We start from the raw sequence: 27,801 nt of genomic DNA, 5'->3' as shown, positions 1-27,801 counted from the left end.
TAATTAATCAACTAGTATAACACAACCTGGCCTACTTACAATCCTTTTAGACTCCTCCCGCGGTAAAAGTCCCTTCCCGGATCAGGTATACACTTACACCGCCTTGCTGGCAATCTCACTCATCAACAAGTCGATCAAATTTATCCATGGCAACTTTGGGTAGTTGTCGGGCGGATACCCACTTGATACTTGCATGTGAGCCGTCGTAGTCTTTAAACTTGACTAGGTACTCCAGACTGCGGCCACGGCCTCGCCTGCGAGTCCGCTTTTCCAAAAGCTTCTCCACCTGTGAGTATTCACTTCCTAAGTCTCCGACGACCTGATTCTTGCTTCCTGATGTTCTTGATCTAGAACGTGCGGCTGCAAGGCGAGAGCTGCGACGTAGTCCCTTGGGTGATTCCTGAGGTGTTACGTTGGGGACAGATGGGTGGCTGCGGGAATTCGCGCCTTGGATATCTTGGGTTTGATTTGGATTTGGTCGGTGACTGGAGTCTCTTGTCGCCCGGTTTCGCGGGCCCAAGGCTCTCCTATCTGTCGGCTCAACTCTCGAGTTGCTGGCTTGCGTGCTGTAGCTTTGAGAGTCTGACTTCAGCCTCTTTTGGGTCCGCTGTACCGGGGAATCATCCTCGAATGCAACGTTTTTCCTCTTCCGCCCACTGCCCTTGGAGGTTCTCGATTTGGCTTTGCCTTCGGCCTCGGTTGAAGGCGCCCGCTCAGTAGTCTGTGTCGCCTGTTTAGTCTGGTTAGGCGATGCATCCTGTATGCTATGATTTTGGTCTGGAATTTGTCGATTTACCTCTATTGATGCCTGATTTCGCCTGCGTAGAGCTCTCCTTTCCCTGACACCGGTCTTATCTTCACTCGACTGTGGGCTATGCCCTTTAGCAGTTGACTTTTGTCTCTTCTGGCCTGAGTGCACCGCGCCGACGTCGTCGGCTGACGCTTTCCTCTTCATCTCAGAGCTGCTCTTCAATGATGCAGATTTCTGTTCGGCCTCAATTGCATGTGCCTCCGCCGCAACCCATGTGACAAGATTTGTTTGGTTGTCTACGTCTTCCACCGCGTTATCGTAGTCAAAGTTTCTGCGAACAAAGTCGATAATTAGATCGCTCCGCCGCTTGGTGAAGTCAAGCGTTGCTTGCGCCTTTGACAACCCTTCACTGGCCTCCATCAACATTTGCACACGCTGTTCCTTCGGAATGCTCAGGCGATCAGGATCCTTCTGTGTTTTCTGGTAGACATTTTTTGCCTCGGATTCAGCATCTCGCACAGCCTGTCGTGCGTGGTCCTCCTCCCTGTCGTGCCTTATAGCTGAAGCTCTAGTACGCATGAATTCCGGAGTCTCGTCACTCTTCACGACTCCTTTGCTCTTTAGCTCCTCCCAATCTTTATCGCGTTTTGGCTCTATACGCCGGAGAGAATCATAATATCGGTCGAGCCACCAGTACTCAAAACCCAAGTATTCAATCCACGTTGTTAATTTGTCTTGTTTCCTGGGGTCTTCTGCCAACTGGAACGCGCGGTTGAAGCCATGTCGGGTCAAACGTGCCTTTAATGCGTTCTCGTAATCTAACAAGCTCTCGCATCCAAGTTCCCGCTGGTATTGTCGCTGCCAGTTACGGTGTCTTTGGATATAATACCACGACTCGCCGGGATGCTTTAAACTGTCTGGGTCAGCCTCAATCTCGGCTGCGTACTTCCCCCAGCCTACTTCAATAAAGTCACGCTTTGTCTCCTCAACATGAGCTAAAAAATCTTCCTCGTCAGTTTCGTTGTCAAAAACCCCTCTGTTATAAAGTTGCCACTTTCGGAAGTTCTGCCACCTGTGCCATTGCCTTTGTAATACCTCTTTCATATCAAAGCCATCCATCTCTGATAGTTTCTCGTACCGAGGCCATCTCCAAAAAGGCAGCAATGTCTCCTGAAAAGCATCGGGGTCTTTCGAAATCGATTCCAGAAGATCAAGTGGATATAGCGGGTGACCACCGTCATTTACAAGATCACTATATGCGCCCGTCTCTTCTCGCTTGTAAATTTCTCGCGGATCTTCCGGTGTTTCGGTTCGCCTTTCTCTCTCGTAATGAGGTCGGTCGTCTGCCGCAGAATCCTCCTTACTTGTCACACCAAGTAAAAGAGCGTCGAGTTTCTCAAGATCAAGCGGGCGGGATTTGGAAGCGAATGATGTATTTATTGACCTAAGAAGCCATGAGTGGAAGAAATCATTAGGGAGACTTGTAAGAAATCATACCGCAATCTTTCGGCAAGGCTTTCTCGCTTCCTTTTGGACAATATTTCCAAATCTGTAACGGGCAGCTCGATTGTACCATTGGGCTGGCGGTGTTTCTCCATAAACCTTCCGAGCTGTTCATCGTTCATATTGGATACATCCTCAATGGTCGGCAATGGCGAGCGGGACATTTTGCTGTAATTGGTGCAGGTATGACCTGCTTGTTTGCCGTTGTGAAATGATGTTAGGTTTGTGTTACTCGACTTGGTGGGAGCGAAGTATTCGTCGGTCCAGCAATAGGGAAAGCTGGGGCGGATGGGGCGGTCTTCTTCTGCAGCTACCGATGATGATGATGATGAACCTGACTCGTTTGAGGCTGCTAAATTGAGGTTTTGCTTTTGTTACTACTGTTGACACCGACGGATCTTCCCTTTCCTTCTTTCTTCCTTCTCTCTCTGTCAATCTTTGTTGATCTTTCTCCCAGTCCCTCTTTGTCCAATTTCGTGGCTGCCTCTGACGGTGCTGCGCCGCTTCCTAAGCTTCTCTTGAAAGCTCACAAAGAATTATGCAAAGCTCCTAGCCGTTTTCCCTCATGACGCCAAGCCGGGTTCTACCTTTGTTGTATCCAATGCGTCAAATAGCCTTGGGCGCCAAAGTTGCGTACCCAAGAGCGGCGGGGCGGGCTGATAAATCAATGTTACCAAAGAAAATGACCCGTAGAGAAAAAGGAAACGCTCCGCAGATTCAGAGGAATAGTATAGATTATATTCCGTTGATAAATGTATTTTGATTGTTCAAACAACCCCGAAGTGTCTGGTCTGACATGGTGGCGATGAAAGCCTATTCTCTGCGCGACCTCCATACACCAACCAAACATGCAGCTCCTAGGCAATGATGACAGCAACGTAGCCGCCGTGCTTTGGTTTGAGGTGGTACCAGGTCTGCGAGAACGGTTGGACAGGAGTCAAACACAGAATGAGGCGCCAAGTTCACTCCCAACTTCCTCTGAACAGAAAGACTCTGCGTCAACTTCATGTCGACACAGCCTTACGAGACATCAAAGACACGTTGACACTACATCCATTCCCCTTTGTCTGCTAGTAAGTGCAGGCCCGAGCGATGATTCACCGAATCCACTAGCGGCGGCCATCCCGTCATGGCAGCCGTTGTATCCTCTTGAGGAGGAGCTTTAATTAGTTGGCATGGTTCTATGTGAACAACTTCATCTGATAATCATGCTGCACATGGATCAGTGGCGACACATATCGCCGGCCCAGGTCTGTCTGATTGAGAAATACATGCCTCATCAAGTCACGTCTGTGGAAGAGCCATGGGTGAAGACTCGAAAACATGTCCGCCGGCCGACAACTGAAGTAAAGCCGTCCGAGGCATTTGTTCAAAGCAGTGAGATGCGGTGGATGGTCATAAGGGTCCCCATGCGGATATCACAGACATCTTCACCTTTCCTTTTGGCAAGAACGGTATCAAAGTCACGAAAAGTGTCAAATACACCCATAGGGTCTAGATGGGATGGGGAAGTTTCGTAATGCTGGGTTTTTGAAACCAGTGCAGACAATAATGAATGCTCTGCTTCACGATTAGTCCCAGTTGTTCGATCCCAACTCGATCTGGGGACTCACCATGATCAATCGCCCGACCATGATGGCAGCAACACCTCCCCACTCCGACCCAGCGATTATTCAAAGCTCTGACAAGGGTAAAGTGGCGGCCCTAGGTGATCGATGTCGTTCCGGCACCATGGATGCATGACGTTTCGCAACAGGACCAACGTCGAGAGGATCCAGCACCGCCCACATCCAATGCTAATATCCTAACACTCCGGCCTGGAAGCAATGCCAGTGGCTTTATTGGCTTCATTTCACGCCTGGTATCCGATTTCACGCCATTTTCATACTGTTGTTGAGGGGCAGGTAGCCATGATGCAGGACTTCTAGCCACAGCTGGAGCATTGCGTCACGGGCCACCAGTGAAGGCCAGTGGTCCAAAATCGGCATCAAAGAATGGCAAGGCTGCATGCGACGCATTGGACATTTCGTATGGTCGTGCGAGACGAAGCTGGCATCAACCTTTCGTTGCGTCAGAGCACAGAGAACAAGGATGTGTTTCTTTGAAGTCGCGCGGCAGCCCAAAAAGGGGATGATGAAGTCCATCCAGTCACCTGACACATCTTCACGTTTGAGTCTGGAAAGCAGCAAATGCGTCTGGTCTGGTTTGTGTCTGGTGCTTCCTGCCCAAACATCGGCCGCTCAGTTTCCTCAAGGGCAACCAGTTGAGACAGCAATGGAGGGCAGAGGGCATCTGCATGCTGGTAGCTGGCTGCTTATATCTAGCATGACAAAGGCTCACATGCAATTGCCCTCACATCTGAATCTGCGGCTCATCTTCCCTCGTTAGATTCCGTGAACGAGTCAAAATTCAACGAATCCGCCCAAAGCCACAACTGGCTAGCATCTCCAAGTCCGGAGTCCATCAGCAGAGACAAATCGCCATTCCAATCGAATCCCATCGCCGGATCTAATACTTGGTCGGGTGCCAACTCCGAGTCCTGTGGCTCTTGTTGGCCAACAGCTCCATCCCTTGTCGGCAAGTCCCCTTGCGAATCCCTTGGAGGAAAAGACCTTTGTACATGACGAGCGAATACTAATAAAGACCTCGTCAGCATGTCTCATTTTCGCGGCCAACAAAACTCTGATGGATACATACCTTCTTGCAGGGGGTCCAATGCGCGGTCATCTCGTCTACCCAAACCATGAACAGTAGAGCTACCTGTCGCATCCGGTCCGAGAGAAGTAGCTTCAGGACTCTCACCTCGGCCCTCAGATCTGTCCCTTTGGATCTCCATAGTAGCAACAGAATCCGTCGATCTCCCTGTTATGACCTGATTCTCGAGCTGCAAAACAGCCGCAACCAACCCTTCCAAAATCTTGACACACTGCACCGAGACGAGATGTTGCGCAGACGAGTTGTCCTGGCAGATCCGAATGATACGCATGATACCAGTCTTGGCCTTTTGACTGACCTCGGACATAGGTTGAAAGAGGCAAATCGCGCACAGAACAACTCCAGCCGTGAAAAGCGTGATTCCGATATGCATATTGGCATGTGTCCTCCGACATTCTTGCAACGCATGCGAATATTTGTACAGCTCCGATGTCCGTATGGCAGACTCAAATAACTGCTGGTGGGAGAAGGGATTTGTAATGCCTGTGCTTTCGGCATTCTTTGCATCATCCGTCATGTGGAATGCTGCGCTACGGTGTAGGATAATTTGAAGATTGTCATAGGTGAGTTGTAGAGACAGAGCTTGCATTTCCAGCAGCGATAGCCGTTCAGACGTCGTTTCGTGGGTCTCTATTCTCAGGGCCGCCGGCACTTCCTCTCGCCACTGCGATAATTGACGGTGTATAGAACTGACGTTTTCGAGCCGATTAGTTTGCAGCCGCCGGCCGAGGAAAGGTCCCATGATTCTATACAGTCGAAACTTCCACTGGTGATACAGAAGCAACGGCTCCGTCTCGGCTCTAGGCTCGGACACCATGGCAACATCGCAGTCGGAATCGTCAATACTGCATGGCCGTCCGAAAGCAATAGCCGCATACCTACACCGGTTCAGCCATCAATACAGTCGCAAGGAATACGCGCCTAACTTACTTATCAAACACCTCCAAAGCCCACCATGTTCGTCGCCGCGCCTCCCTGGCCACACTCGACACACCTCTCCACATTGATTCACGATGCAACCCGATGATCTGGGCAATTTTGACGCCGCTTCCTAGTATTCCCAAGGCAGCATTTGGTCGGCCATTGAAGAGATGAAAACTTCCCAGTAGGACGCATATCTGAACCGCTTCCAAAGTTGAGCAGCCGATAATTTGCAGGTATCGGAGCTCAATGCTGGTTAGGAGCGTTTGAGATAGTTGCTGCAAGTTGAGATCAGTCTGTTCCGCAGATGGGGATATTGAAGAATAATGAGCCCCAAGACCAACAACCAACATGCTTAACCACAGGAAGTTTTCCTCGTGGTAAGAGACTTGTTCGGAAGCAACAAGGTTAGCATACATCTGGCGGAATGACCGTTCATGAAACACCTGTTGCACAGATTAGCTGTGTTTCAATACGGAGCAAGTGGTACTTGCCATCATGAACCAATTGACAGATGCAAAGAACTGGTCGACAAGCTTTTCAAGCACATCATCAGGTGGAAGTTGCCATTCGACAATCTGGCGCCAATGTCGACCCCGGAGGTGTTGGAAGTGTGCAATCTTGTGTCCGCCTGGCAATGCCGACGTATCATGATCCATACCGCGATCTCGGCTCATCTTGGAGAATATCTGCGTTTGGTACAGTTAGCCTTGCGCGCGCAGCTGTTTTCACTGCCGTCTCACCATGGTGCTCAAATCCACGATACTGCTCTCCGGCAGCACGGCCGTGGCCTCAACAGAGGGTCTGCTTCCCGCATCGTTGGCTAAAGATTCCGCGTGTGTGGACGTCGTCGAAGAATGTTGCTGCCGCGTGTCTATCAGACGAGGGATGCATTCTACATCAGCTCGGAGGCAGTGGACGCAGGGTCGTGTCGCATCACACTGTTCAAGCCTTCAATTAGCCCAGTCCTCAACCGCATCCCGAGAACCATGGCCATACTCCTAGTTTGCGCTGCCGGCATCTCTGGCAGGCCGTATTCACCTTCTGGCGCTTCCTTGTTCGGTTCATAAGTTACTGATGCTGTAAGATGGCACAAAACACAACTCCATGCCTCCGACGGAGCTGACATTTGGAAGACTACATGTCGACAAATCAATCCTAAACTCAAAGTGCTTCCGTCGGAGTTGATAATCTTGATCCACAACTTTTCATGCCCCACCTGCCCGATCTGTCAAATCAACCACCATCTTCACCATCTCAGACCGAGGGAATCGGACTGTGAATCAAGATATAAATGTCAGAGTGAATCCCAGGTGCAAAATCGTAATCAAATATTCATCTCCATTCAGACACACAGCCGTCACTACAACAACTCAGTAAGCTTTCAACATTGCATCACCCCCCACCTCCCAAAATGACAAAGGCCCTCATCGCCATTACTTCCGCCCACGCTCCGTTGTATCCGGACGGCAAAGAAACTGGTATGTGACCAAAACCTTGCCATACCTACATTCAAATTGCTCACCTCCACGCAGGTCTCTTCATCACCGAGGCCCTCCATCCATTTGAGGTGTTCCGCAAGTTTGGGTTCGAGGTTGATCTTGTGTCTGAGACGGGCACCTATCAGCCTGACTGGCTGTCGCAGCAGAAAGATTGGCTGTCTGACGAGGAACGGGCTATCTGGGAAGATCATACCAGCGAGTTTCGATCCAAGTTGGATAAACTTCTGAAGCCCAGCGATATTGACCCCGCTCAGGTGTGTTTGTAGATGTTCCAACCCAAACAGTACCACAGTTGATGACGGGACACAGCTAACCAAAGTAACTTTAGTATACCATCTTCTTCGCCTCAGCTGGCCATGCTTCGCTGATCGATTATCCCAATGCAAAGGGCTTGCAATCCATTGCCGCAAAGATGTACAGCAATGGTGCAATCATCTCCGCAGTGTAAGTGCTACCCTAGACTACTTCTGGTTCAAAGTTGACAGTTCCTTTCTGCCAGATGCCATGGTGGTGCAATCTTCCCGGGGATTATTGACCCATCTACTTCCAAGTCCATTATTTCTGGTAAAAAAGTTACAGGTTTCACCACGCGGGGTGAAGAGGAGGAAGGCGTCCTAGACACCATCAAGAGCTGGGACCGGCCCACGATTGAGTCGTCAGCCGCCAGCGCAGGAGCAACATGTAAGCCATAGCGCATGACAGCAACACCGAACCAAGAAAGCTAATATCTGCGCAGATGTTTCACCTCCAGGGCCATGGGATGCTTTTGCCATCTCAGACGGACGTATTGTTACCGGCGCCAACCCAGCTAGTGCTACCGCCACGGCTGAAGAGGTTCTCAAGGTGTTTCGCACGCTTTAAACGCCCACCGTCATCCACAGCAGAAACTTCCACGCAAGGGCCAGTGAGCAGCATGAATCAAGATTGTATTATGTAGTTTTTACTCCGTATTTCCACTCTGAATTAAGCTTGAACCCATTCCACCATCTCCACCACATCATATGAGCAGCAAGAAAAGCCAGTGCCGGTGGTGGGGTGTGGCTTAAAATGCCTTATTGTGAACCCCATTGACCCCGTCTTGCGCGTTGCGTCGATAGCCGCAGTCCATTCAAACTTACCCCATCCTATATCGGAGGGGGGTTTGTTATTGTCGTGAAGCTAGGCTGGTTGCCTTGCAGAGTTTTTTTCGGCAGGAATTCTGCGGGCTGTGGTGGTTGCGATGTCGTAACGAAAATTACGGCACAGATTTCACCCCGCTTGCTCGTACATTTCGTCGTCGTCCTTTGGCCATTCCACCTCGAATAACACGTCGTCCTCGTCTTGATCGTCTGAAATAAACGTAAAAGCAACGATGCTGTTGTTCTTTAGCCCGGATTTTGTCGGTGTGTTGACTTCGTCCTCGCCTGTCTTGATTCTCTTCCATCCCCGTGAAGGGTCATTGGGGACGTTGAGAACCGCGTAGGCGAGTTTGGGGTCTGAAGGGACTGTCATGGTCTTGGGTGGTGCAATAGCCGTGGTGAGCCCGTCTGGGTACCGTTCTCTCAAAAGTTCAACCAGCTCCTGCGTAACTTCAGACATGGGCGCGTGCGCATCTGCAAACATGTAGATTGTGTGAATGCCGTGCTTGAGCCGCAGCGAGATGTGGCCATCATCTACGGTACTCTGTGTCTGGTATTAGCTTCATCAGTATCAAATAGTAGTTTATTACGGTAACATGCCATTGCTGCGTCTGAAATATGCGCTCAGTGTAGTTGGAAGCCGTTGACAATGTTGCTCATCTCACTGCTGCTTCACAAGCACCCGTGAAGCGCTCACGGAGTGCATGGAAACCAACATCACGTGATTTGCAGAGCAAACATTCCTGGGAAGCACTGTGCGGCTCAAGCCGTGTGTGGGGCACGTGGCACGGTATTTGGAAGCTCCGCTCCGGCCAGGGACGTTGAATTTCAGGCGATTGCAGGCGACGAAAAAAACGTCAAGTCAAGAACAAAAGCTTGATGCATCTCCTTGGACGACATCGACATTGACGCCCAACGCACAGCGTCCTGTCTCGCCCTTTGCTGGTCGCCAACCAACTCCGCATGCACGCGTTCGCATAGCCTCGGGGCCTCCTTGATCTTGATCGTTCTTTGTTCGACAACTGCGATCGTTCACGTCATTCGCTCTAGATAAGCCAAGCTCATTTCAATCTTTGTCAACCGATCGACGAGGCGAGGTGATAAGCAAGTTGATAGGGGACACCCGAACAAAGGGAAACCCAAAAACATCACAAGAAACAGAACAAGGACAGGCCAACATTCCACGGGACTGCATTCTTGCTTTGGGGAGGGGGCGATCAGCCTTGATTATTACCAAACTGTGCGCGCCGTCTGGTCGTCCCAAAGCAGGCGACACACGTCCCCGTCATGGATCGCCCAACATCTACAGATATGACTGTGGCGACGAGCTCTACAACCACACCTTCGCCGTCGTTGCACCAAAATCATGATGCATTTCCATCAGACCCATACCCCCGGCTATCAATTGCAACACCAGCTCGCATCCTGCTCGGGACAGTATCGTCGGGGGTCATTGGCTTTACGCTTGGTGCCATGCAGGGCGGGCAGATGTCCCAGCTGCGGTTTAGAGCAGAGCACGCACACAAGATGCCCGACACTACGACGGGATGGTACTTCTATCACAAATCCAAAAACTATCACGCAATGCAGGGCGGGATCCGCGAAGGCTTCCGGATGGGGGCCAAGACCAGCTTTTGGAGCTTCGTTGCACTGGGGCTGGAAAGCACCGTAGATCGGTATCGTGGTTGCAGCGACATGTTTTCGACGACAGTTGCAACTCTTAGCGTTGCGGGTGCGTTTTCTTTATGGCGTAAGTGGAATTTCGTTCTTCAACTTCATCATCCGTTTTGTTGCACAGATGGAGCATCTTGAGCCTCAAGTCAAGTGAGCAAGCAGTCCGGATATAACACTCCGACCGCGTTACCAAAAACCCACATTTACCCTCTTGTCAAGATGACGCTTAATTTTCCCCGACTTCAATGACGCTTTCGTTTCCCTTTTGTTCTCCAGTCGCAGTCGACTTTGTCATCCATCCTTGTCTCTTTGTTCTCTGGCGTCAATCTTGTAGTGCGGAGGTCAGAGGTCAGAGGTCAGAGGTCCAAGTCCTGCGTTTGTCGACAGCAGTTTTGGATCAAAGGCCTTACGAAAGATGGCAAGCGCCGGGGTTTTTATTTTTTATTACGTGGCAGGCGTCCGCCATCACAAATGCAAACGCAAATGAGACGCTTGGCTAACAAGCGGCCGACTTTCGGCTGCATCATGCAGATAGGTTTTCGCTGTCAACAGCCGGACGCACAGCCAAGCTTGGATTGTTGTTTGGGCTTGCATATGGGGGTGTCCAAGACGTGGTGGGCTTAGCCCGTGGCAGACCGATTGGGTACGTCGAGACGCTCCGACGTCGGTTTGGATCTGCATCAGGCCACGCAGCAACTCCAGCAACTCCAGATGCAAACGCCGCCACAGGACTCGGGGCCGACGACAGCCAGCGCCAGGTATAGACGAGAGTTTTTGAAGAAAGTCTGACCCAAGGGTGCTGGTTCCAATCGCGATCCTTGTCACTTGACGGGTGGTTGCGTGATAGCAAAAGCTTGTCCACGCATCCACGCACCATCTTGGCATTAGACATCCATTTGCCTGCTCTTGCCCTCCAACCATCCAACCCATGCCATCTCCAAGACGGTCGGTCCTCTGTGGAGACTGCGGGATGCGATGGGAGTCGGCTGCATGATCCCAGTTCCTGGGAGCAAGGAAGATGTTGCAAATCAGCGTCGCCCACAAATCCCATTATCAATCGACAGGACGGAACAGGATATTTTTTTCCTGCTCCCTCCCTGCTCCCTGTCAATCTGTCCTGTCTTGGGAACACTTTTAGTGCTTCCGACGCGATGCGAAGGGGCTCCATTCCTTCTAAAGCCCATTGTGGGTTCGGGGTCCGACTTTCGGCCTTACCGGCAGTGGCTGGGTGCGGGTCATTTGCCTTTACGGAGGGGACTGTGACTGAGCAGGTCTGGTGAGCAAAGAATGACAGAACAGAGCTGAGTTGCGCGCTGTCGCCACACACCCTCTGGCGATTCATAATCAAATCACACACATTTCAAACATTCTGTACAGTACTGTATCAACACCATAAGTAGCCATGAATTTCGACCTCGCTTCTTGCTTGGTAACGAATAACCAACGCTCTGCTTCTACTCCATTTTCTGCTCCGTGCTCCGATGCAAGTAATTCACGTGACACAGCATGAACACAGGAGGAACAAGGCCCAAACAACGCAGACCAGACCACAGTTGAAGCAAGACATGCCTCCGCTTGGTAATTTATTACGTTTTTGAATCCAGAATGGTCCACCGGGTCTGAACAAGACTATTTCTTGTGTCTTGTGTCGTGTGTTAACCGTATTGTTAATTCAGGACCCCATCGTGCATCGTAAGGATCACATCACAAATAGAAATTTCACCCAAAAAGTCCGGGGGTGTTGAGTACCAGGGGCATAAACCGCCCTGTGCTCTTCCTGGCAGCTGGCAGGCGAGAGGGGGAAGGGGAAAGTCCATGCGTCGGGGAACAATGGACGTGAAACAACGAGATGAAGAGCAGACGACTGGTTCCCGAAGAATGCCACGTACCAGGCAGATGCATCTAATCTTACAGTACTCCGTACTCTGCACTTTTCTGTTCTGGGGTGCAAAGAAGCCAGGTTGGTGCCATCTGCGTTGTGTGGACTGTGCTATCGTGAAAGGTTGGTGGGAGTCAGCTCGGTGACCGGTGTAGCCGCTCCCCCCCTCCAAGTTATTTCCACCCCCTTTCGCTTCACAGCCAAGATACATTCTTATCTGGGGTTGGTCCCGACTCCTCATGCCAACAATTCGTGCCAGAAGGTTGATTCTGCTTTACGTACGGAGTATTCTGGTCCCAAGACGCAACGTGCTAGATCCTGTGCACTTGAGAGTTGAACTGAAAAGAATTGAAACCCAGCCAGTTTAGGTTACACAGTGGGTGGTCTGGTCCCCGACCTGCCTGATCCGGCTGCAAACCATGCAAGATGAAGCCAGATCCCATACAGTACTCCGACCACAACGCGGTCAGTCTCACGATACTCCCATGGTGTTGTGCTCCTCATCTCGCAATGCAACTCGACTTGTTCGTTCTTTTCTCGGGGCACCCCTGTCCGCCGTATCGGAGGCATTCCAGACACCAGGATTGAGGGACACACGACTCAGTGATTGGCCAATGCACCGATATCAGTGTGGAGATAACAACTTGTGAACGCAACAGTCGCGGCTACACTCGGGCGTCCTGTGTGGGCTAGTAATTACAGGCGGGGGGCCACGTGATCGATTTGCACCCGATTTGGAAACAAGGGCCCTGCATGGCGCTTGACGAGAGGGGGCGACAGCGGGGGGGTGTGAGCCCAGGACCCTGGGGGGTTCAAGGTTCACGGCATGGCTCGGATTTCGGTGGGGCAAAGAAACACTCGCGATAAAGCTTGAGTAATAGATAGCAGTTTTTGGCTTGGGGTCCTTGGGTCTGGGCTGTGCGGCGGACCAAAATGCCCATTGTCAAGCCCTTTATCGGACCATGATACCCGTTGTCTGGTGGTGCCCCCCCATGTCTGAGTTTGGGCTGGCCTGGAGGGAGGGTAACCTGGTTCTCCGTGTGTCATCGATAAATTCAGTTCCGACTACGCCGCCCAAAAACGAGATTAACAATACGCCGTCCACGCACACGCCCACCGACCTGACTTTTGTCCCACGATAACGCCGTTCCCGGACCCCCGGCCCAGGCGGAGGCAAAAGAGCCAGAAAGCCAAGGGGAAAAAACTACTATAAGACGAGTTGCCCTCGTTTCCAAGCGCCCGCCCACCCCACGATGTTGGTCACCTGGTTAAGCAGAAAAACACCGACTCCGAAGCGAAAAGGCGAAAAGGAAGGAGACTGGAATCTGGACCTTTATTAGAGAAGCTCTCGCTGCCACACCTCTTTTCTTTCCCGACGAGAGTTTTTGGCTTTTGGGTGTTTTCTTTTCTCTTGTGTCCGTACTAACACTCATCATCGACTGGAACTTCCGTCATCTTAATATAACCACAAACGTTTTCTCCCAGCTGAACTTGCTGTGGACATCTTCCTGCTATCGCATCCTCTCTCACACTCTTCAGCAGCCCAAACTCTGTTGCGTTGCAATATTGCCTCCTTATCTCCGCCACCCTATCTGAACTCTCCTCACGAGATTCACTGATAAAGAACCCCCTCCCTCCCATTCACACACACAGCCCATTCACTCTTCGCCCACAAAACACAAAGAGCCAACCGCCGAAAACATAAAGCACACCCAGTCGTCGCTTTGTTTTCCTCCTCCTCTTTCCCACCGCACAAACGCGTCTTCCACCCATCTTCCATCAGAAGAATACCAAGAAACCTAGAATCTAGGCAGAACACCTCGAGTCTTCTTCCTCACACGAGCCTCAAGAAGATTGCAATGAGACCCGCCCCTCCTCGCGGGTTTGCATGCTTGCCCGTTCAGAGGGCCGCTACTTTTTCGAGCACAGAATCATTCTCATCCACATACGCTCTTCTCGCCTCCGCCGTGTTGCGCGCCAACCATGGCCGCATCACCACAGTTCCCAAGGGCAGCTTTGCCCTCATGACCCAGCAGCGGCGGCGCATTCACTCCTCGGAGCGCAAGTCCTCCACCGTCGCTGAGCTTCCAGGTGCCGTTCCTCCTCCTGCCAACTTGGAACCAGGCCGCGCACCACTCTCAGTCCTGCCCTTGAGCATGATCATCCGCTCCTTGGCCACGACTGTCGTATCTTCTTCCCCTTTGCTTCTCCCGCCCTCGCTGCAGATTATGACTCTGCTGGCACACAGCACCAACCCCATTCTTAACCCCGACAGAAACCCCGTTCTTCGGTACCTGCTCAAGAAATCATTCTATGCCCAGTTCTGTGCTGGCGAGAACCCTGCTGAAGTGCAGACCACCATTAACAGTTTGAAGAACATTGGTTTTACTGGCGTGATTCTGGGATATGCTCGCGAGGTCGTCTTGACGGAGAAACAAGCGGAGGAGGTCGAATTGGCCGCGGGCCAGGAGACCCAAAAGGTCATCGATAACGAAATTGTCCCTTGGGCTGAGGGCACTCTCGAGACTGTTCGGTTGGCGCAACCTGGAGACTTTGTGGCTCTCAAGTAAGTTTTGACCTAGACGTGTTATCATGTGAATATAGTAAAGCTGTCGCGATAAACTTTTGCTAACCAACCTGCTGCAGATTCACTGGCGCTGGCAGCCTTGCTCTTCATGAACTCAAGCACCGCCTCCCTGCTAGCCCCTACCTGTACAAGTCGATTGACTCCATCTGCCAGCTTGCTCACGAGCGCGGTGTGCGTCTTCTGTTCGATGCTGAACAGGATGCCCTGCAGGATGGTATTGACGACTGGACCATGGAATTCTCCAAGAAGTACAACACATCTCCCGAGACTGCCACCATCTATGGAACGTACCAAGCGTACAAGAAGAAGACCCCTGCCGTACTGGAGCGCCACCTCGCCATGGCCCAGGAGGGCGACTTTTCACTTGGTGTCAAGCTTGTTCGTGGAGCATACCTCGGATCCGATCCTCGAGAATGCTTCTTCGAAACCAAAGAGGGAACCGACGCGTGTTACGACGGCATTGCTGCCAGTGTTCTGACCCGTCAGTGGAACGCTACTCTTGAGGGCAACGGCGAATATCCTGCGGCCCATATTGTCCTTGCTACCCACAACGCCGAGTCAGTTCAGAAGGCCCGCGCCATCTGCGATGCTGGCGGTGCCAAATCCGATATCGCATTCGCCCAGCTTCAAGGCATGGCCGACGAAATTAGCTGCGAGCTGGTTGAGGCCAGCCAATCTGCACGAGCCGACGCCGCCGTCGCAGCCCCCAAGTTGCCTGCATACAAGTATCTCGTCTGGGGTACGACCGGCGAGTGCATGAAATACCTGCTTCGACGCGCACACGAGAACAAGGACGCCGTCCAGCGTACCAAGAGCGGTCGTGACGCCATGTGGGCTGAATTCGTCCGCCGCGTCAAGAACACCTTCCGCCTTGCATAGATTTTGCACACCAGCATGCGAATACTTTGCGATTCCTGAATCCTTTTCCTTTTTCTTTTTATCTTGGTCTTTTCATTACTTTTTCGCCAAGAGCGTTTCCTGAGGGATATATCCGGCATGGCCTTTATTCGTGGTATTCATAGCGATTCATTTTCTGGAGCACATGAGCAACTGTTCTATTCTACTTAGTTAGATTAATGCTAGGTCACGGTAGACAAAAGAGAGGACAGAGAGACGATGTTATGACTTACATTTACATCGATAAGAAATGCAAACAAATTTTAAAAATGCCCCGTCTTCGCAAAATCGTTTTGGCTAAAGGTGATGTGTGACTGACTCGGTTGCTCGGAAAACTAAGGGTTCAAATGCCTCGTAGTGCTATAGCGCTAACTACAAGTGTTTCTAATTCTGCGTGCTTTTGTTGCTCATCTTTGATTGCGTCCAGCCAGGCCAGGCCGTTGAGCTTGTAGTATTTGCGAACCTTGGCCATATCAGTGGTAGCGGCGATGTTGGTGTCGGTGGCGTCCACGGAACTACCCTTGACATGTTGTGTCAAATGCTCCTGGATGCTCTCCTTGGACTTGGCGGGGGTTGATTCCGACGAATGAGTGACTTTGACGACAATAAGGTCCTTGGTGGATGGTGATATTCCAAAACGGCGGTACGAATCGGCAATCTGAATGGCATTCATCAGTTCCACCACTTACAGCAGAGTGAAATGACAGCACGAAGCGAAACTATTATTGGGTGTATTTCTTACATTGTTAGATGAGTTCAAAGAGACTACAATCTCAGAGTGCACATTAGGTGTCTTGAGTGCGCCATTTGCAGCCGCCGTGATGGCCTTGAAGACTGCGGAAAGCAGCTGCTTGCGAGACACTACCTACGAGCACAAGGTGAGCTATATACTCTAAATGATTGGATACGTGCAAGTTTATCATAGTTCGAGGCAGGATTGTGGGATCGTTCGTACCACGGAAGCGTCGACAAAGGCATATTCAAAGTCGGCATTTCGATCGAGCAGTTGTTGCTGCAAAAAGGCAGCGTTCTGAATGTCCTGAAAGAGGGTCAAGTACACGGCATACGACGAGGGTACATGCTCGAGCGACACGGTTTCCAGCGCCATGGCTGGTGCGCGTCAGATCTCAGCGCTTTTCTGAGGGTGAATAGTGTTTGGCGATGACGGCGTCGGCTCGTGTTCCTGGGCTGTGGGAAGAGGTGAAGTTGAGGGTGATCGAAATGAGGTTTAAACAGCGCATTGTCGGCAAGATCTGGTGCGTGCCCCGCAATCCGGCCGGCCGCCCCACTTTTGTGTACTCGGGCGATGATGTCGATGGCTCGTGAATTTGGGCCGAAAAGGAGGGGCAGGTCACCCTGGACTCTGAATGAATGTTTGTCACTTCATCGAAAAATGTGCCCTGGTCATTTCTACGGTTCAAGTTAGGGATACAAAGTCTACTGACAAGGTGTAATCTGCTTGTTTTGTGCACTAGAAAACTACAGTTCCGTAGATTTATCTTGTACAGTGTTTTTGGTCTTTGGACGGAATGACCGACGCTGTGATGCGACAGGGAAACGCATACGGTGCTAACTCTTATCTGTGATATTGCCCTAGGAAACCCTATTTCGAAATCGAAGGTCTAGAAGCAAATAAAAAGGTCTATTTTGCTTCTACGACTAGTCAGTCACGTTCTCTGGGGCCGTGGTAGCGGCGTGACAGTGCGCGGCTGTTCCCGCTTGCAACCCAAGGGCTGGGCATACTGAGCCTCCATGTTATGGGATGGTATCTACACCAGATAATTGATGGAAGCAGTGTTAAGACCCAAGATTTGCTGTGTTGGACGAGTTTCACGTTGCGAGTTGTGATATATCACTGAGGGCCCACGGACTGACACGGCCGAATGGTGACTTACTTCCGTGCTGTGATGCGAAACCACCACGTTCATCAGGCAGACAGAGTGCATCTTGTCTGATGATCGCAGTCACTCTTCTCCACGTTTGTCAACACCGGTGGATCCGAATGGAAGGCTTCTCGAACACCCAAGCGGAATATACCTAGAAACAAAAAACGTTGCGGTGCTAACTTTGGAACTCAACTCAGGCACAGGGTTCACGGTGTGTCATCACGATCAAAGGCACCAGACAAGTCCAGGGGCTGGAGCATCTGGCGACGTCATATCACTGATAAGGTCATTGAAACCAAGATAAGAGTCGGTCCTTTCGAATATCCGCGTCTGCCATCATGGCTACTCGAAGCACGCAATTCTGACAAAGGGCAACATGGCCAGTAGAGTTATATGTCGGCGCTGTCAGGGACGCCACACCGTCGTGTCACATACATTCTAAGTTCGCACCAAGGCGACGTGGCTTGCTCCGGCTCATCGGGCACTGCGAACCAAACCTCAAAAAAGGCAGACAAAGGGGCTTTGGGGGCCAGATTTCCAGATACGGAATTGCAAGATAGCACAGTTAGAAAGGACACTCACAAGAAAGGCGTAAATAGTAACAAGTACCCTCGAGCCGGGTGCTATTAGCAGGCTGGCGATCAATTGGGTACCTGTATTTGAATTCATCCGTTCGAAACTTTCGAAATTCGTCAGAGTCAGTGGAATTGCGGATCGAGATTGTCAAGCAAATTGCCTTCTGTCCCGGCATCGCAACGGACTTGGTGAGAAAACATAACAAGGATTGGTATATAAGGGGTGGAGATTTGCCAGTCTGGAAAACCAGGGTTATATTCCAAGGAGATGAACAAAGATATTCTGAGGACGTGGCCATAGTAACGCGCGTTCTTCTTTTCTTTTGCCGCTTTGATACTATCGCATTGTTGACAAGTGTGTTGTTTATGCTTGAGTCATCGCTTCAGCCGTAAAAGCAGCTGGGGTATTCAAAGTTGACCGTCGCGGATACCGAGTCGACAGCCGCGTCACCGAGTTTGAATGCTGAACAAAGTGACGGACATACAAGCCAACACGAGAATCTCTCATCTTCGTCTCAACTCGAGGACAAGCTTGCAAGGCGTTTGACGGGAGAGGTCAGACCCCTGAACAGACAAGAGCCGGACCGGGGTTCACAGCCAAACCAGTGGCCCTCGGGACAGACACGCCAATTGATTGTTCTGCCCTGCGCCGACTTTGTTGATCAAGGCAGGGCTGTCAGGGCTGTCAGGGCTGTCATCAACTGATTTGTCTGTGGATTGCAGCCACTTCAGCACGGAGTTCACGAGCTGTGGTGTCGTTGGCGGTTATTGCGCTTCTGGTTGGATTCGAGTTGGATTCAAGTTGGGTTCAAGTTGGAACCTGGCTGCGCCAGCTTTGACAGGAAAGCCACTAATTTACCTCCAATTTCGGCCCCCACCCGAGTCAGGTTCATTGACTGCAGGTGCTGAAGTATTTTGGGGGCAAATTAGTGCTCACATGCCAACATTGAGCCAGCTCTGGTTGTCTCGTGGTACCCAAGTGCTCCGTGCAGCATCGTTGGGTGCTGGTTTTTGTCGCATTGCGTTGAGAAAGAGGTTGATAGCGTCGAGTACAAGTAAAACATCGGGTGCTCTGCTGTAGAGACGATTGTGGTGCATCAATTGATCTTGTACTGTCCTGGAAAAAGTCAAGTTCTGCATACAGAGTGCAAACCGGAGAAACTCAACTCGACTCGAAGCCATCTGCGTCAAATTTGCATTTGATGCCTGGCTTGCTTGACATTCAACGCTAATGACAAGTGCCTCAGCCTCTGCCTCAACCATGGACAGCGGCACGATTGCCGAGCTGCACATCGATGTCCAACAAATCGAAACGCAGCTTCCCAGGTCCATTGCCTCAGGCACAACATCCCTCCCCGATAGCGACTCACCTCTTGCTCTTTCGCCCAAGTCGACGTTTAACTTTTCATGGGTGCCGGAACCTCAGATTTTATCGTCACCAACACATTCATCTAGATCGTCTCGTTGTCGCTCCTCGGGCAGCAGCAGCTTTGCGAGCAGCTTGAGCAGCGCAAGAAGCTCCACCAGCCACCACGGCCAGGGCTACCGGTGTGGCTTTGGCGCGTTGCAGCGATCCTCAGTGGGGCCTTATGCCGGAACTGCCACTGGCACTTCCACTGGCACCTCCAGTCCAACTGTTGCAACCGCTGCAACGACTCCCCGTGCCTGCTCGCCAAGTTGCATGCACGGGTCCCTGACCGGGAGCCCCAGGCCAGGCTTGACTGCTCCCGGCTCTTTGACCGCTAACACCTTGGGCTTGATTGGCAGCAAATTGACATCGACTGCATCTCTCCAGGCTCCATGTCATGCTGCTCCACCTCCATCGTTGCGATGCACCACTCCTCCGGGTCTGGGTCCATCAAGTCACTCTACATCAAGCTCGGCTGCAGCTTCTCCAACACCATCATTTTCATCCTCCGCTCTCTCTTCCGTTCCCACGTCGGCGCCCTCGTCCTCTCTGTCGACTCCAGTAAACCGTATTAATATCAATACAAACACTGCCACTGCCTCGCTATTTCGGAGCTCCGGCTCCAGCTCTAGTCCGACTGGCGTCCTCTCCATATCGTCGGCGACCACGTCGCCCACGTCGCCAACCAGCATCTCCCCGCGCTCGACAAGGCCGCCCGTCAATGTCAAGATGCCTCCGCGGCCTGCCAAACGGTCCGCCGATGGCAGTGGAGCGAGCGACGACGATGCAAACGGCTCCGGTGCCGGCAAGCTCAAGCTCGCACGCTCTGATCGTGGGCCGGAGGACTTCTCGTCCGTCGTCAAGAACCGTCTTCAATCGTATACACGCACCGGCCAGGCTTGCGACAGGTGCAAGGTGCGAAAGATCCGCTGCGATGCCCTGCCCGAAGGATGCTCGCACTGCATCAACCTAAATTTGGAGTGCTACGTCACGGATCGTGTCACTGGGCGCACCGAGCGTCGAGGCTACATGCAGCAGTTGGAACGAGAGAAGAACAGCATGATGTCACGCATTCGCGACTTGGAAAAGCTCTGCGCAGACAGGGGCATCGAGGTGAAGCCTTTCCAGGGCGGTGTCCGCGCACAAAGCCCTCCAGACGGTGTTGACGATGAGATGGGGAATGCGTCGTCAGCAGCTCAATCGACCTCCACCGCTGTTTCAAACGAGGGCTGGTCGCAATATGGTTCGCTCTGGATCAAGGAGAGCTCGTCACCGAAACCGGCAAATAACATCATCAGATTCAAAACGCCGCGGAATGAGTGGCAAACGAGACCCGAGCAGAGCCGTTGGGGCGTTGGTGCTGATGATGCACCACTCAGCTCTTTAAAGGGTATGACCCTTACGCTGCTAGGCACAACCATCGAGACCACTGCGTTTGAGGCTCCTGATGTCGACGAGCCTCTTTCCGTGACTGACCCGTCCATGCCTCTGTACAACAAATCGGTACAAGCGTTTCTTCGTTCAACCATGGGAGTGAATCCCCCCGTCCGGGTGGAACTGCCCACACGCGAGAATGCCTTCATGTACGCGGAGTGGTATTTTATCACCATTGCCTCGTTTGTGCCATTGCTGCACAAACCAACCTTTATGAAACTTGTGAGTTTACGTCGACATGTGCGCGGAGTCGCTGGTCTAGATTATCATTAACCTAACTCCGTCTTACAGTTAACGAGAGTGTACGATGAACCCGGATTCAAAGCCTCAGTACCCGAGTTGGTATTGGTGCACATGGTCTTTGCGACTATTTTGTTCCAATTCGGGGTTCGAAACAGCCAAACTCTGGAACAGCGCAACAACTTCAACGATCTTTCAAACAAGCATTACCATTTCGCCCTCAGCAAGATGTATGAGATCTTTTCATCCACCGAATTCGAGGCCTTGCAAGCATTGGTTCTCATTGCATCCCACACGAGAGCATTCCCCAAACCCGGCAGCGGCTCAATTGTTGCAAGCATGGCTTTGCACCGAGCACTTGAACTGAATTATCATCGGAGAACCAAAAAGCCTGGCGAACCGACGGACTTGCAGAACGAACTCCGCAAGCGAGCCTGGTGGAACATGATGACCGTTGTTGTGGACATCAATGGCAAACGAGGCTATCCTCTCCCCCTGTCTGTGCAGGACTTTGACGTCGACTTTCCCGAGCCGATTGCCGACGAGCTGCTGTCTGATGACGGCGTCGATACGTCTCGCACGCTTCCTTGCCCATACGAGGTTGCAATTGCCGGGTTTAAATGTGTTCCCATGTACATGGAGATGTACGCCAACATCTTCAGCGTGCGGCGAGACGAAAGCAACTACAAAAATATTGTTGCCGCCTTGGAGGCGCAGATGAACCAGTGGGAGGCGGAACTTCCCGCGTCAATGCGGTTGAACCCGCCAAAGAAACACGACCACGAAATGGTTGGGCCCCTGTTTGCGCGCACCTTTATGCTAGAATTCCGCCTGCATGTCAGACATCCATCCCTAGCAATGACCACGGATCAGGAGATGATTGCTGAAAATACGAGAATCTGCGAGAACGCCGCAAGGGAATACCTTGAAACTGTAGAGCACCTGAGTAAGATGAAGGCTTTGGATACCACGTGGCATCAAATGTCTGTCTACTGTGTTGCCATTTTGTCCATGTTGGTACCACAGTGGGAGCGACGATTTGAGATCACTCCGGAAGAAGTAACAAAGCTGAGGGAAGAAATGGAGAGATGGATGAACGTGGTCAAGGAAATGAGCACCCTCTTAGGTATGTCATTGACAGTCTTGATATCGACTCAATCCGCTTTCAGGAGACCTTTTACTAATTGCTTGCTGCAGGTTGTGGTAGCGGAACGAGTACTCAGATTGCACAACTAATAAATCGGACCATGGCCTGGATCGAGCACGATATGCCGAAAGAGGAGATGAAGAGCGCCATTCGGACTCATGCCAATATGAAGCAAGAACAGCAGCTGCCATTGCAAAACGCAGTATCACTGGCACCCCCTGTCTCGTTTGGAGGCTCAACGTCCCAACATCCATCTATTTCATCGGCTGGCACTTCCCAGACTGGAGATGTTACCAAAAACTTCTACACCGCCGACGGTACGGCCACGGCGCATGCGACATACCCGTCGCTTGCCTATGTTGAGCAGCCAGCTCAGCCAACCGCCCAAGCGGCAACTTCCTACCAGCACGATCAGGCGGGCATGTTTTATCCCACAGCTACCGCGACCGCTGGCACGGCACATGCAGCTGGTCACTCTCAATCTGACCCCCTCGTGAATTATGCTTCCGAGGCGGGGCAGCATCTCAGTCACCATACCCCAGACATGATGTGGAGGTCATCGTGGCAGAATTGGTCTGCGGCCATCGCCGACAGCCAGGAAAGATACAGTGCCAATGCGTTAATGACGCTCGGCAGCGCCGACGCCGGCAGAAGCTCAGTTATCACGCCCATCATGGCTGGCAACGGGATGCCTCACGCTGGCGGGGAATTGCCCATGGTGCCACAACCAGCATCATGGCCGTTGATCATGTTTGATCAAACACCTCAAGAGTAGGAGCGACGCATATACGTCGTTTAATAATGCTTTGACATTTAAAAAGGGGATTTGCTGTACATATGCATGGAAGCAAAGGGTGTAATGCACCTGACTTCCAATCAGATACCATTGTTTAGATTGCGGGAAGCGTTTGGAGGCATTGATGCCATGTTGAATGAGGGATGATGAGAGCTTGTGTAAGATACAGCACAAACCGGGCTAACATGCCCTTACGATGATGAATTATAGAAAGCACAAATAAACTGTATATGATGAGGCTTCCTGTAGGAACTCACAGATTTATCTTATGTACTTACATGTGACAAATTGCATTTGGGGCTCTAAATATTGAACACTTGGTGCTCACAATGCTATCAATTGATATTTGAACCATGGGCATGTTTGTACTTTGGGATATGTCTGGTACCGAGGTAGTTACCTAGGTACTTACAAGTTATAAACCAGCTGTTATGTGTAAAAAGGGGGGAGGGAGATTATACTCCCACTCATAATTATGAGTAACGAAACGATAAATATTGTAGATTATATATACAGAATTAAAAATAAGTAATGAAGTTACAATTACTCGAGCCGATCTGCTGTTGGGAAAGAGATGCGCCCTCACTGGGTCACTTCGCCGGGTCCAGTGGAAGCTAATTTAACCGCAGTTCAACCGCCACCAGCGCAAGCTCCCCATCGTGAAGAGCCAGCAACATTCGCAGGTTCAGCAACCAACCCACGAAAAGACCTCTCCTACCGCATCGCCCCTCGACACGCCGCGGCCAATTCATTTGCAGTACAACCATCGCGGGTAGCTTATCCTCAATCCGACCTCCCTCCTTCGCGACAGCCTCATCCCCGACACATTGCGCGCTCGCCACCATGGGCAAGAAGAGGCGCGGACACCCAGACATTGAGGAGGTTCTGGCTCGTCCTTGGTGCTACTACTGTATGATGCCTCATCTTCATCCCGATGCTATCTGTTTGGAAAGAGGTTGCGCATTTGCTAACTTGACTGCACAGGCGAGCGTGATTTTGAAGACTTAAAGCTTCTCATTTCCCACCAAAAGGCGAAGCATTTCAAATGTGATCGCTGTGGACGACGGCTCAACACCGCTGGAGGTACGACCCAAGCTAGATTGACCAAAGCTCGCCTTCAGATGCGCTATTTCTATCCAAAGCACATACTAACTAATGATTGTCCAGGTCTTTCCGTCCATCTGAACCAAGTTCACAAAGAAACCCTTAGCCAAGTCGAGAATGCCCTCCCCAACCGCCAGGGCCTCGAGGTCGAAATCTTTGGCATGGAGGGTATCCCCCAGGACGCCTTGGAGCAGCACCGAAACCGAATCATTCAGAATTACTACCAGGATCAAGAAGATAGGCGCATTGCCACGGGTAATCCTGCGTCAGGGCAGGCGATGCCCAGGAAGAAGCTCAAGATAGAGTCTTCCGACGAGCTCTTGAAAAGATTGGCCGAGTTTAGGGCACATAAGAAGGCGGGCACATTGCCTCCTCCGACAGAGGAAGAGCCGGCGCGTGTGGAGGTATGTTTCGCGCTAAATACTTTGCTGATTTCCTTTCTGACGTATATAGGCACAACAGCAAGCTGCAGCGCAACCTGCGTATGCCGGCCAACAAGCATATGCGTATTCTGCCGATTCCCTACCCGCGCGACCTCCGAGCAACGCCCCCGGCGCGACTGGCCTGCCTCAACGACCGCCCCCTGCAGGATATTGGCAACAAGGCGCTCCTGGCGCACAGGGCGATGATATCGATCAATTAATTCGCATGGCTGAAGCGGGTGTCAAGCCTGCACCGACCCAGGAAGAGGACGCGGGCGATAAGAAGGGAAAGAAGGAGAAGAGAGGCAGAATGGTCTACGACGATGCGGAGTTCAGTCCGGAGGAGAGGATGGCTGCCTTGCCTCGGTATGCGTATGTTCCGGGAGTCGGCGCCTAGAGGGCGACAAGGACGGCGGGGACGGCGAGGAGAGGACGACGAAGGGTGTAGATGGTGGATGATAGATACCATGATAATGGGGGCTGACAATCGAGATGCACTGTTGTATGTTGTTTTGATATTGGGCTGGCGTTGGGCATGTATAGTATGTTTGTAGATGGTCAAAAGAACGTCTTGCATGTTTTGCTAATCGGTCTTGGTGTGGTTATCACGAAGCTGTTACTGCTTCTGCCACTGAGACTGTAAGATACTGGTACAGCTGCATACCATCTTTGCTGGGTTCATGCTGACAAGCCACTCGTTCAGACCAACTCAGCAGCCAGTCACCCACAATGCTGCGCCGATCTTGCACATGAGCATCGAAGGTAATGTTCAAGGCCCATCAATCAATCTCGACAGGGCCATTTCCCCCTCTCCTCTAGTACTAGGACCTTGACTATGAGAGATTTCACCGCGCCGGAGTCCCCATGGGGAAATTAGCGCTTCTCCTTATTCCTGCTTATAATTTGCTGCCTGTGACGATATCATCCCTAGGCGCGGGGAAGTGCAGGCCCTTCATGCGGTGCACCTCAAGGCACATACCGGCGGATCCGACTTCACCGCACTGCTGGACTCTGCGAACGTGTGCTGAAGTCATCAAATGATTCTTAAAACCGGCTTACTGTATTCACCACACTGTTGGTGCGGTATGATACAAAACAATACGGTCTTGGTGTGGAGTTTGACGTCTGGCCTACGCTGAGCCTCGGTGCCGCCCGCGGATCCGAAGATGGGAACCTCACGACACTCACGACACTCTCTACGCGGCACTTCAAGTTACAACAACATGACGAATTGACGGTTGCGATATGTATGACTATCCGAAAATAGTGTCGTTGTTCGGATCCGCGTTTGCGAAGTAATGTACAGACTGGGAGTTGTGTCATGCATCAGACGGTCGTGAATATTAAAGGTCAAATACGTTGTGTATAAAGACATTAATGTCCACGCCAAAGTCATTCGGAAATAACTTCGGAAACTATTCAATCATCATTACTTTCAGTGTATTTCACCATTCTCACCACAATGACAGCCACCAAACCGATCGTCTTCATCGGCGCCGCCGGCGAAATGTGCCGCATCGCAATAGAGCGACTCGCCACGGCCACAAGCAATCCCTTCATTCTATCCGACATCAACCTCACTGCCTTGGAAGTGACTGCGGCAAAACTCCCCAAAGGTCGCGCTACAATAGTCAAGCTCGATCTGTTCGATCGTCCAGCTCTAGTCAAAGCCATTACCGGTGCTGCACTCGTCATCCTCGGTGCAGGACCGTACATCAAAACGTCAGAGCCGGTGCTTTCTGCCTGCCTTGAAGCCAAGATCCCGTACATGGACTACGACGACGATGTGGAAAGTACACAGGCGGCATTGGGCTTATACGAACAGGCCAAGAAGAGCGGTATACCATGTTACATTGGGTGCGGTGCCTCCCCTGGCATGAGTAACGTCATGGCCATGGATGTGACGAGGGACCTGGATGTGGTGGAGGAGATTGAGCTGTGCTGGCTTGTCGGTGATGAGCGCCCAGCTGTTGGTAAAGCCGTTCTCGAGCATTTACTACACATTGCCGCTGGACCATGCCTTACCTGGGTGGATGGAAAGCCCAAGATCAACGAGAGCTGGGTTGAGACAGGATACGCGCCCATGCTAGGCACCTCTGGCGAGACATTTCTGCACGAAACAGCACATCCTGAGCCAGTGACGCTTCCACGACTATTCCCCAACGCCAGACGGATTCGGTGCCTTGGCGGATTAGGCCCATCCCCCGTCAATGGCATAGCTCGTGGTCTAGGAAAGGCAGTCCGTTCAGGGGCAGTTTCACAAAAGGACGCCGTCGAATTCTTATACCAACTCACCACGCAGCCTCCATCAACAGCCGGATACGGCGAAGCTCTCGCCTCATTCACTCAGCACTTCCGCGGCGGAGACATCACCATCAAAGAACTATTCGGGCTCCTCGCCCACGCAACAAGCGCATTCGAGCCATGGCGCCACGCCCTCCTCGGCATGTTTGAGCAGATCTGGACCGGCGAAAGCACCGTCAGCGACGTAGCAGGCTATCTAATCTCCTCTGCACGGGGGCAGACGTACGAAAACCACAGCAGCCTGCTCGTGCGGGCGACGGGCACCCGCAATGGCCATCCTGCCGTGGCTGTTCGCCGGACGCCCAAATCTGGCAGGGACGCGTTCCTGAGTAGGAACATGGCTGCGTTGACGGGAACTGCTTGCGCGGCGTTTGCGGCCATGGCGCTGGAGGATGGGGTGAAGAGGACGGGGGTGTTTTGCCCGGAGGACTGGGCGGTGCCGGAGGTGTTTTATAAGGCGTTGGAGAGGGTTGGGACGCCGGCGGATGAGATTGTTGAGAGGGTGGCTTGATTTGTTGACTGATGTAGATTGATGGTCGTGTTGATACGGTACATCTTGCATATCTGCGGAATTCTTTGTGTGCGGAATAATCCCGCAGTTGTTTTTGATGTTACATATGAATGGGGATGTCTCGTTTGCTTGTGTCATATAAGTGTTGCCGTGTTATCCTATTATTTGCCACGGCTGCGTCAAGGTGGCTGCTCTTGTTCGCATATGGTTTGATAAGTTACTTCTTATGGTATGTAGTCAGCTGTTTTTGCCTGCCCTAGTCTGGATTAGTCGTCTTATAATGGGCAAATGGTTATAATGTCCTGCTGTAGTGGCAACCGCTGGACCATCGCGATGTGACGTTGACATTGATGATACGACTGTGCTGACTGGCAAACTGGTATCGTTACTGTAAGTTGAGTAAATGGTGTTCTTTGAGGTAATGTTG

At 51.6% G+C, this 27,801-nt stretch overlaps 11 protein-coding genes across 11 annotated transcripts; 6 read left to right on the top strand and 5 right to left on the bottom strand.

Annotated features, from left to right (window-relative positions):
• Positions 1-115: 115 nt before the first annotated feature.
• Positions 116-2,418, bottom strand: VFPPC_14944 (protein kinase; the record flags this gene model as incomplete). The annotated part of the gene is made up of 2 exons (XM_018292709.1): positions 116-2,195; positions 2,249-2,418. 2 exons carry the CDS (start codon positions 2,416-2,418, stop codon positions 116-118), a joined length of 2,250 nt encoding a protein of 749 aa, XP_018136504.1.
• A 684-nt stretch (positions 2,419-3,102) lies between these two features.
• VFPPC_18186 (hypothetical protein) lies at positions 3,103-3,420 on the top strand (the record flags this gene model as incomplete). The annotated part of the gene is made up of 1 exon (XM_022429837.1): positions 3,103-3,420. One exon carries the CDS (start codon positions 3,103-3,105, stop codon positions 3,418-3,420), a length of 318 nt encoding a protein of 105 aa, XP_022284839.1.
• A 1,205-nt stretch (positions 3,421-4,625) lies between these two features.
• VFPPC_11663 (C6 transcription factor) lies at positions 4,626-7,019 on the bottom strand (the record flags this gene model as incomplete). The annotated part of the gene is made up of 6 exons (XM_022428773.1): positions 4,626-4,888; positions 4,952-5,847; positions 5,900-6,336; positions 6,403-6,579; positions 6,634-6,753; positions 6,831-7,019. 6 exons carry the CDS (start codon positions 7,017-7,019, stop codon positions 4,626-4,628), a joined length of 2,082 nt encoding a protein of 693 aa, XP_022283947.1.
• A 285-nt stretch (positions 7,020-7,304) lies between these two features.
• On the top strand, positions 7,305-8,253 carry VFPPC_14945 (chaperone protein HSP31; the record flags this gene model as incomplete). Its single annotated transcript, XM_018292710.1, has 5 exons — positions 7,305-7,371; positions 7,426-7,646; positions 7,721-7,836; positions 7,892-8,073; positions 8,129-8,253. 5 exons carry the CDS (start codon positions 7,305-7,307, stop codon positions 8,251-8,253), a joined length of 711 nt encoding a protein of 236 aa, XP_018136506.1.
• A 387-nt stretch (positions 8,254-8,640) lies between these two features.
• On the bottom strand, positions 8,641-9,113 carry VFPPC_14946 (hypothetical protein; the record flags this gene model as incomplete). Its single annotated transcript, XM_022428942.1, has 2 exons — positions 8,641-9,044; positions 9,107-9,113. 2 exons carry the CDS (start codon positions 9,111-9,113, stop codon positions 8,641-8,643), a joined length of 411 nt encoding a protein of 136 aa, XP_022283948.1.
• Positions 9,114-10,707: 1,594 nt separating this feature from the next.
• On the bottom strand, positions 10,708-11,526 carry VFPPC_18185 (hypothetical protein; the record flags this gene model as incomplete). Its single annotated transcript, XM_022429836.1, has 1 exon — positions 10,708-11,526. The coding sequence occupies one exon, from the start codon at positions 11,524-11,526 to the stop codon at positions 10,708-10,710; it is 819 nt and encodes a 272-aa protein (XP_022284838.1).
• A 2,396-nt stretch (positions 11,527-13,922) lies between these two features.
• On the top strand, positions 13,923-15,529 carry VFPPC_11665 (proline oxidase PrnD; the record flags this gene model as incomplete). The annotated part of the gene is made up of 2 exons (XM_018289784.1): positions 13,923-14,629; positions 14,710-15,529. The coding sequence occupies 2 exons, from the start codon at positions 13,923-13,925 to the stop codon at positions 15,527-15,529; spliced, it is 1,527 nt and encodes a 508-aa protein (XP_018136509.1).
• Positions 15,530-15,890: 361 nt separating this feature from the next.
• Positions 15,891-16,655, bottom strand: VFPPC_11666 (hypothetical protein; the record flags this gene model as incomplete). Its single annotated transcript, XM_018289785.1, has 3 exons — positions 15,891-16,205; positions 16,290-16,412; positions 16,503-16,655. 3 exons carry the CDS (start codon positions 16,653-16,655, stop codon positions 15,891-15,893), a joined length of 591 nt encoding a protein of 196 aa, XP_018136510.1.
• Positions 16,656-19,269: 2,614 nt separating this feature from the next.
• VFPPC_11667 (C6 transcription factor FacB) lies at positions 19,270-23,012 on the top strand (the record flags this gene model as incomplete). Its single annotated transcript, XM_018289786.1, has 3 exons — positions 19,270-21,072; positions 21,142-22,216; positions 22,288-23,012. The coding sequence occupies 3 exons, from the start codon at positions 19,270-19,272 to the stop codon at positions 23,010-23,012; spliced, it is 3,603 nt and encodes a 1,200-aa protein (XP_018136511.1).
• An 864-nt stretch (positions 23,013-23,876) lies between these two features.
• On the top strand, positions 23,877-24,956 carry VFPPC_11669 (hypothetical protein; the record flags this gene model as incomplete). The annotated part of the gene is made up of 4 exons (XM_018289787.1): positions 23,877-23,943; positions 24,018-24,116; positions 24,201-24,541; positions 24,591-24,956. 4 exons carry the CDS (start codon positions 23,877-23,879, stop codon positions 24,954-24,956), a joined length of 873 nt encoding a protein of 290 aa, XP_018136512.1.
• Positions 24,957-26,021: 1,065 nt separating this feature from the next.
• Positions 26,022-27,374, top strand: VFPPC_11670 (saccharopine dehydrogenase domain-containing protein; the record flags this gene model as incomplete). Its single annotated transcript, XM_018289788.1, has 1 exon — positions 26,022-27,374. One exon carries the CDS (start codon positions 26,022-26,024, stop codon positions 27,372-27,374), a length of 1,353 nt encoding a protein of 450 aa, XP_018136513.1.
• Positions 27,375-27,801: the final 427 nt, after the last annotated feature.

The sequence above is a fragment of the Pochonia chlamydosporia genome (assembly GCF_001653235.2).
Source record: "Pochonia chlamydosporia 170 chromosome Unknown PCv3seq00027, whole genome shotgun sequence".
Lineage (NCBI taxonomy): Eukaryota > Fungi > Ascomycota > Sordariomycetes > Hypocreales > Clavicipitaceae > Pochonia > Pochonia chlamydosporia.
The sequence above is the reverse complement of the archived record's forward strand: the minus strand, read 5'-3'. Positions and strand labels throughout refer to the sequence as shown.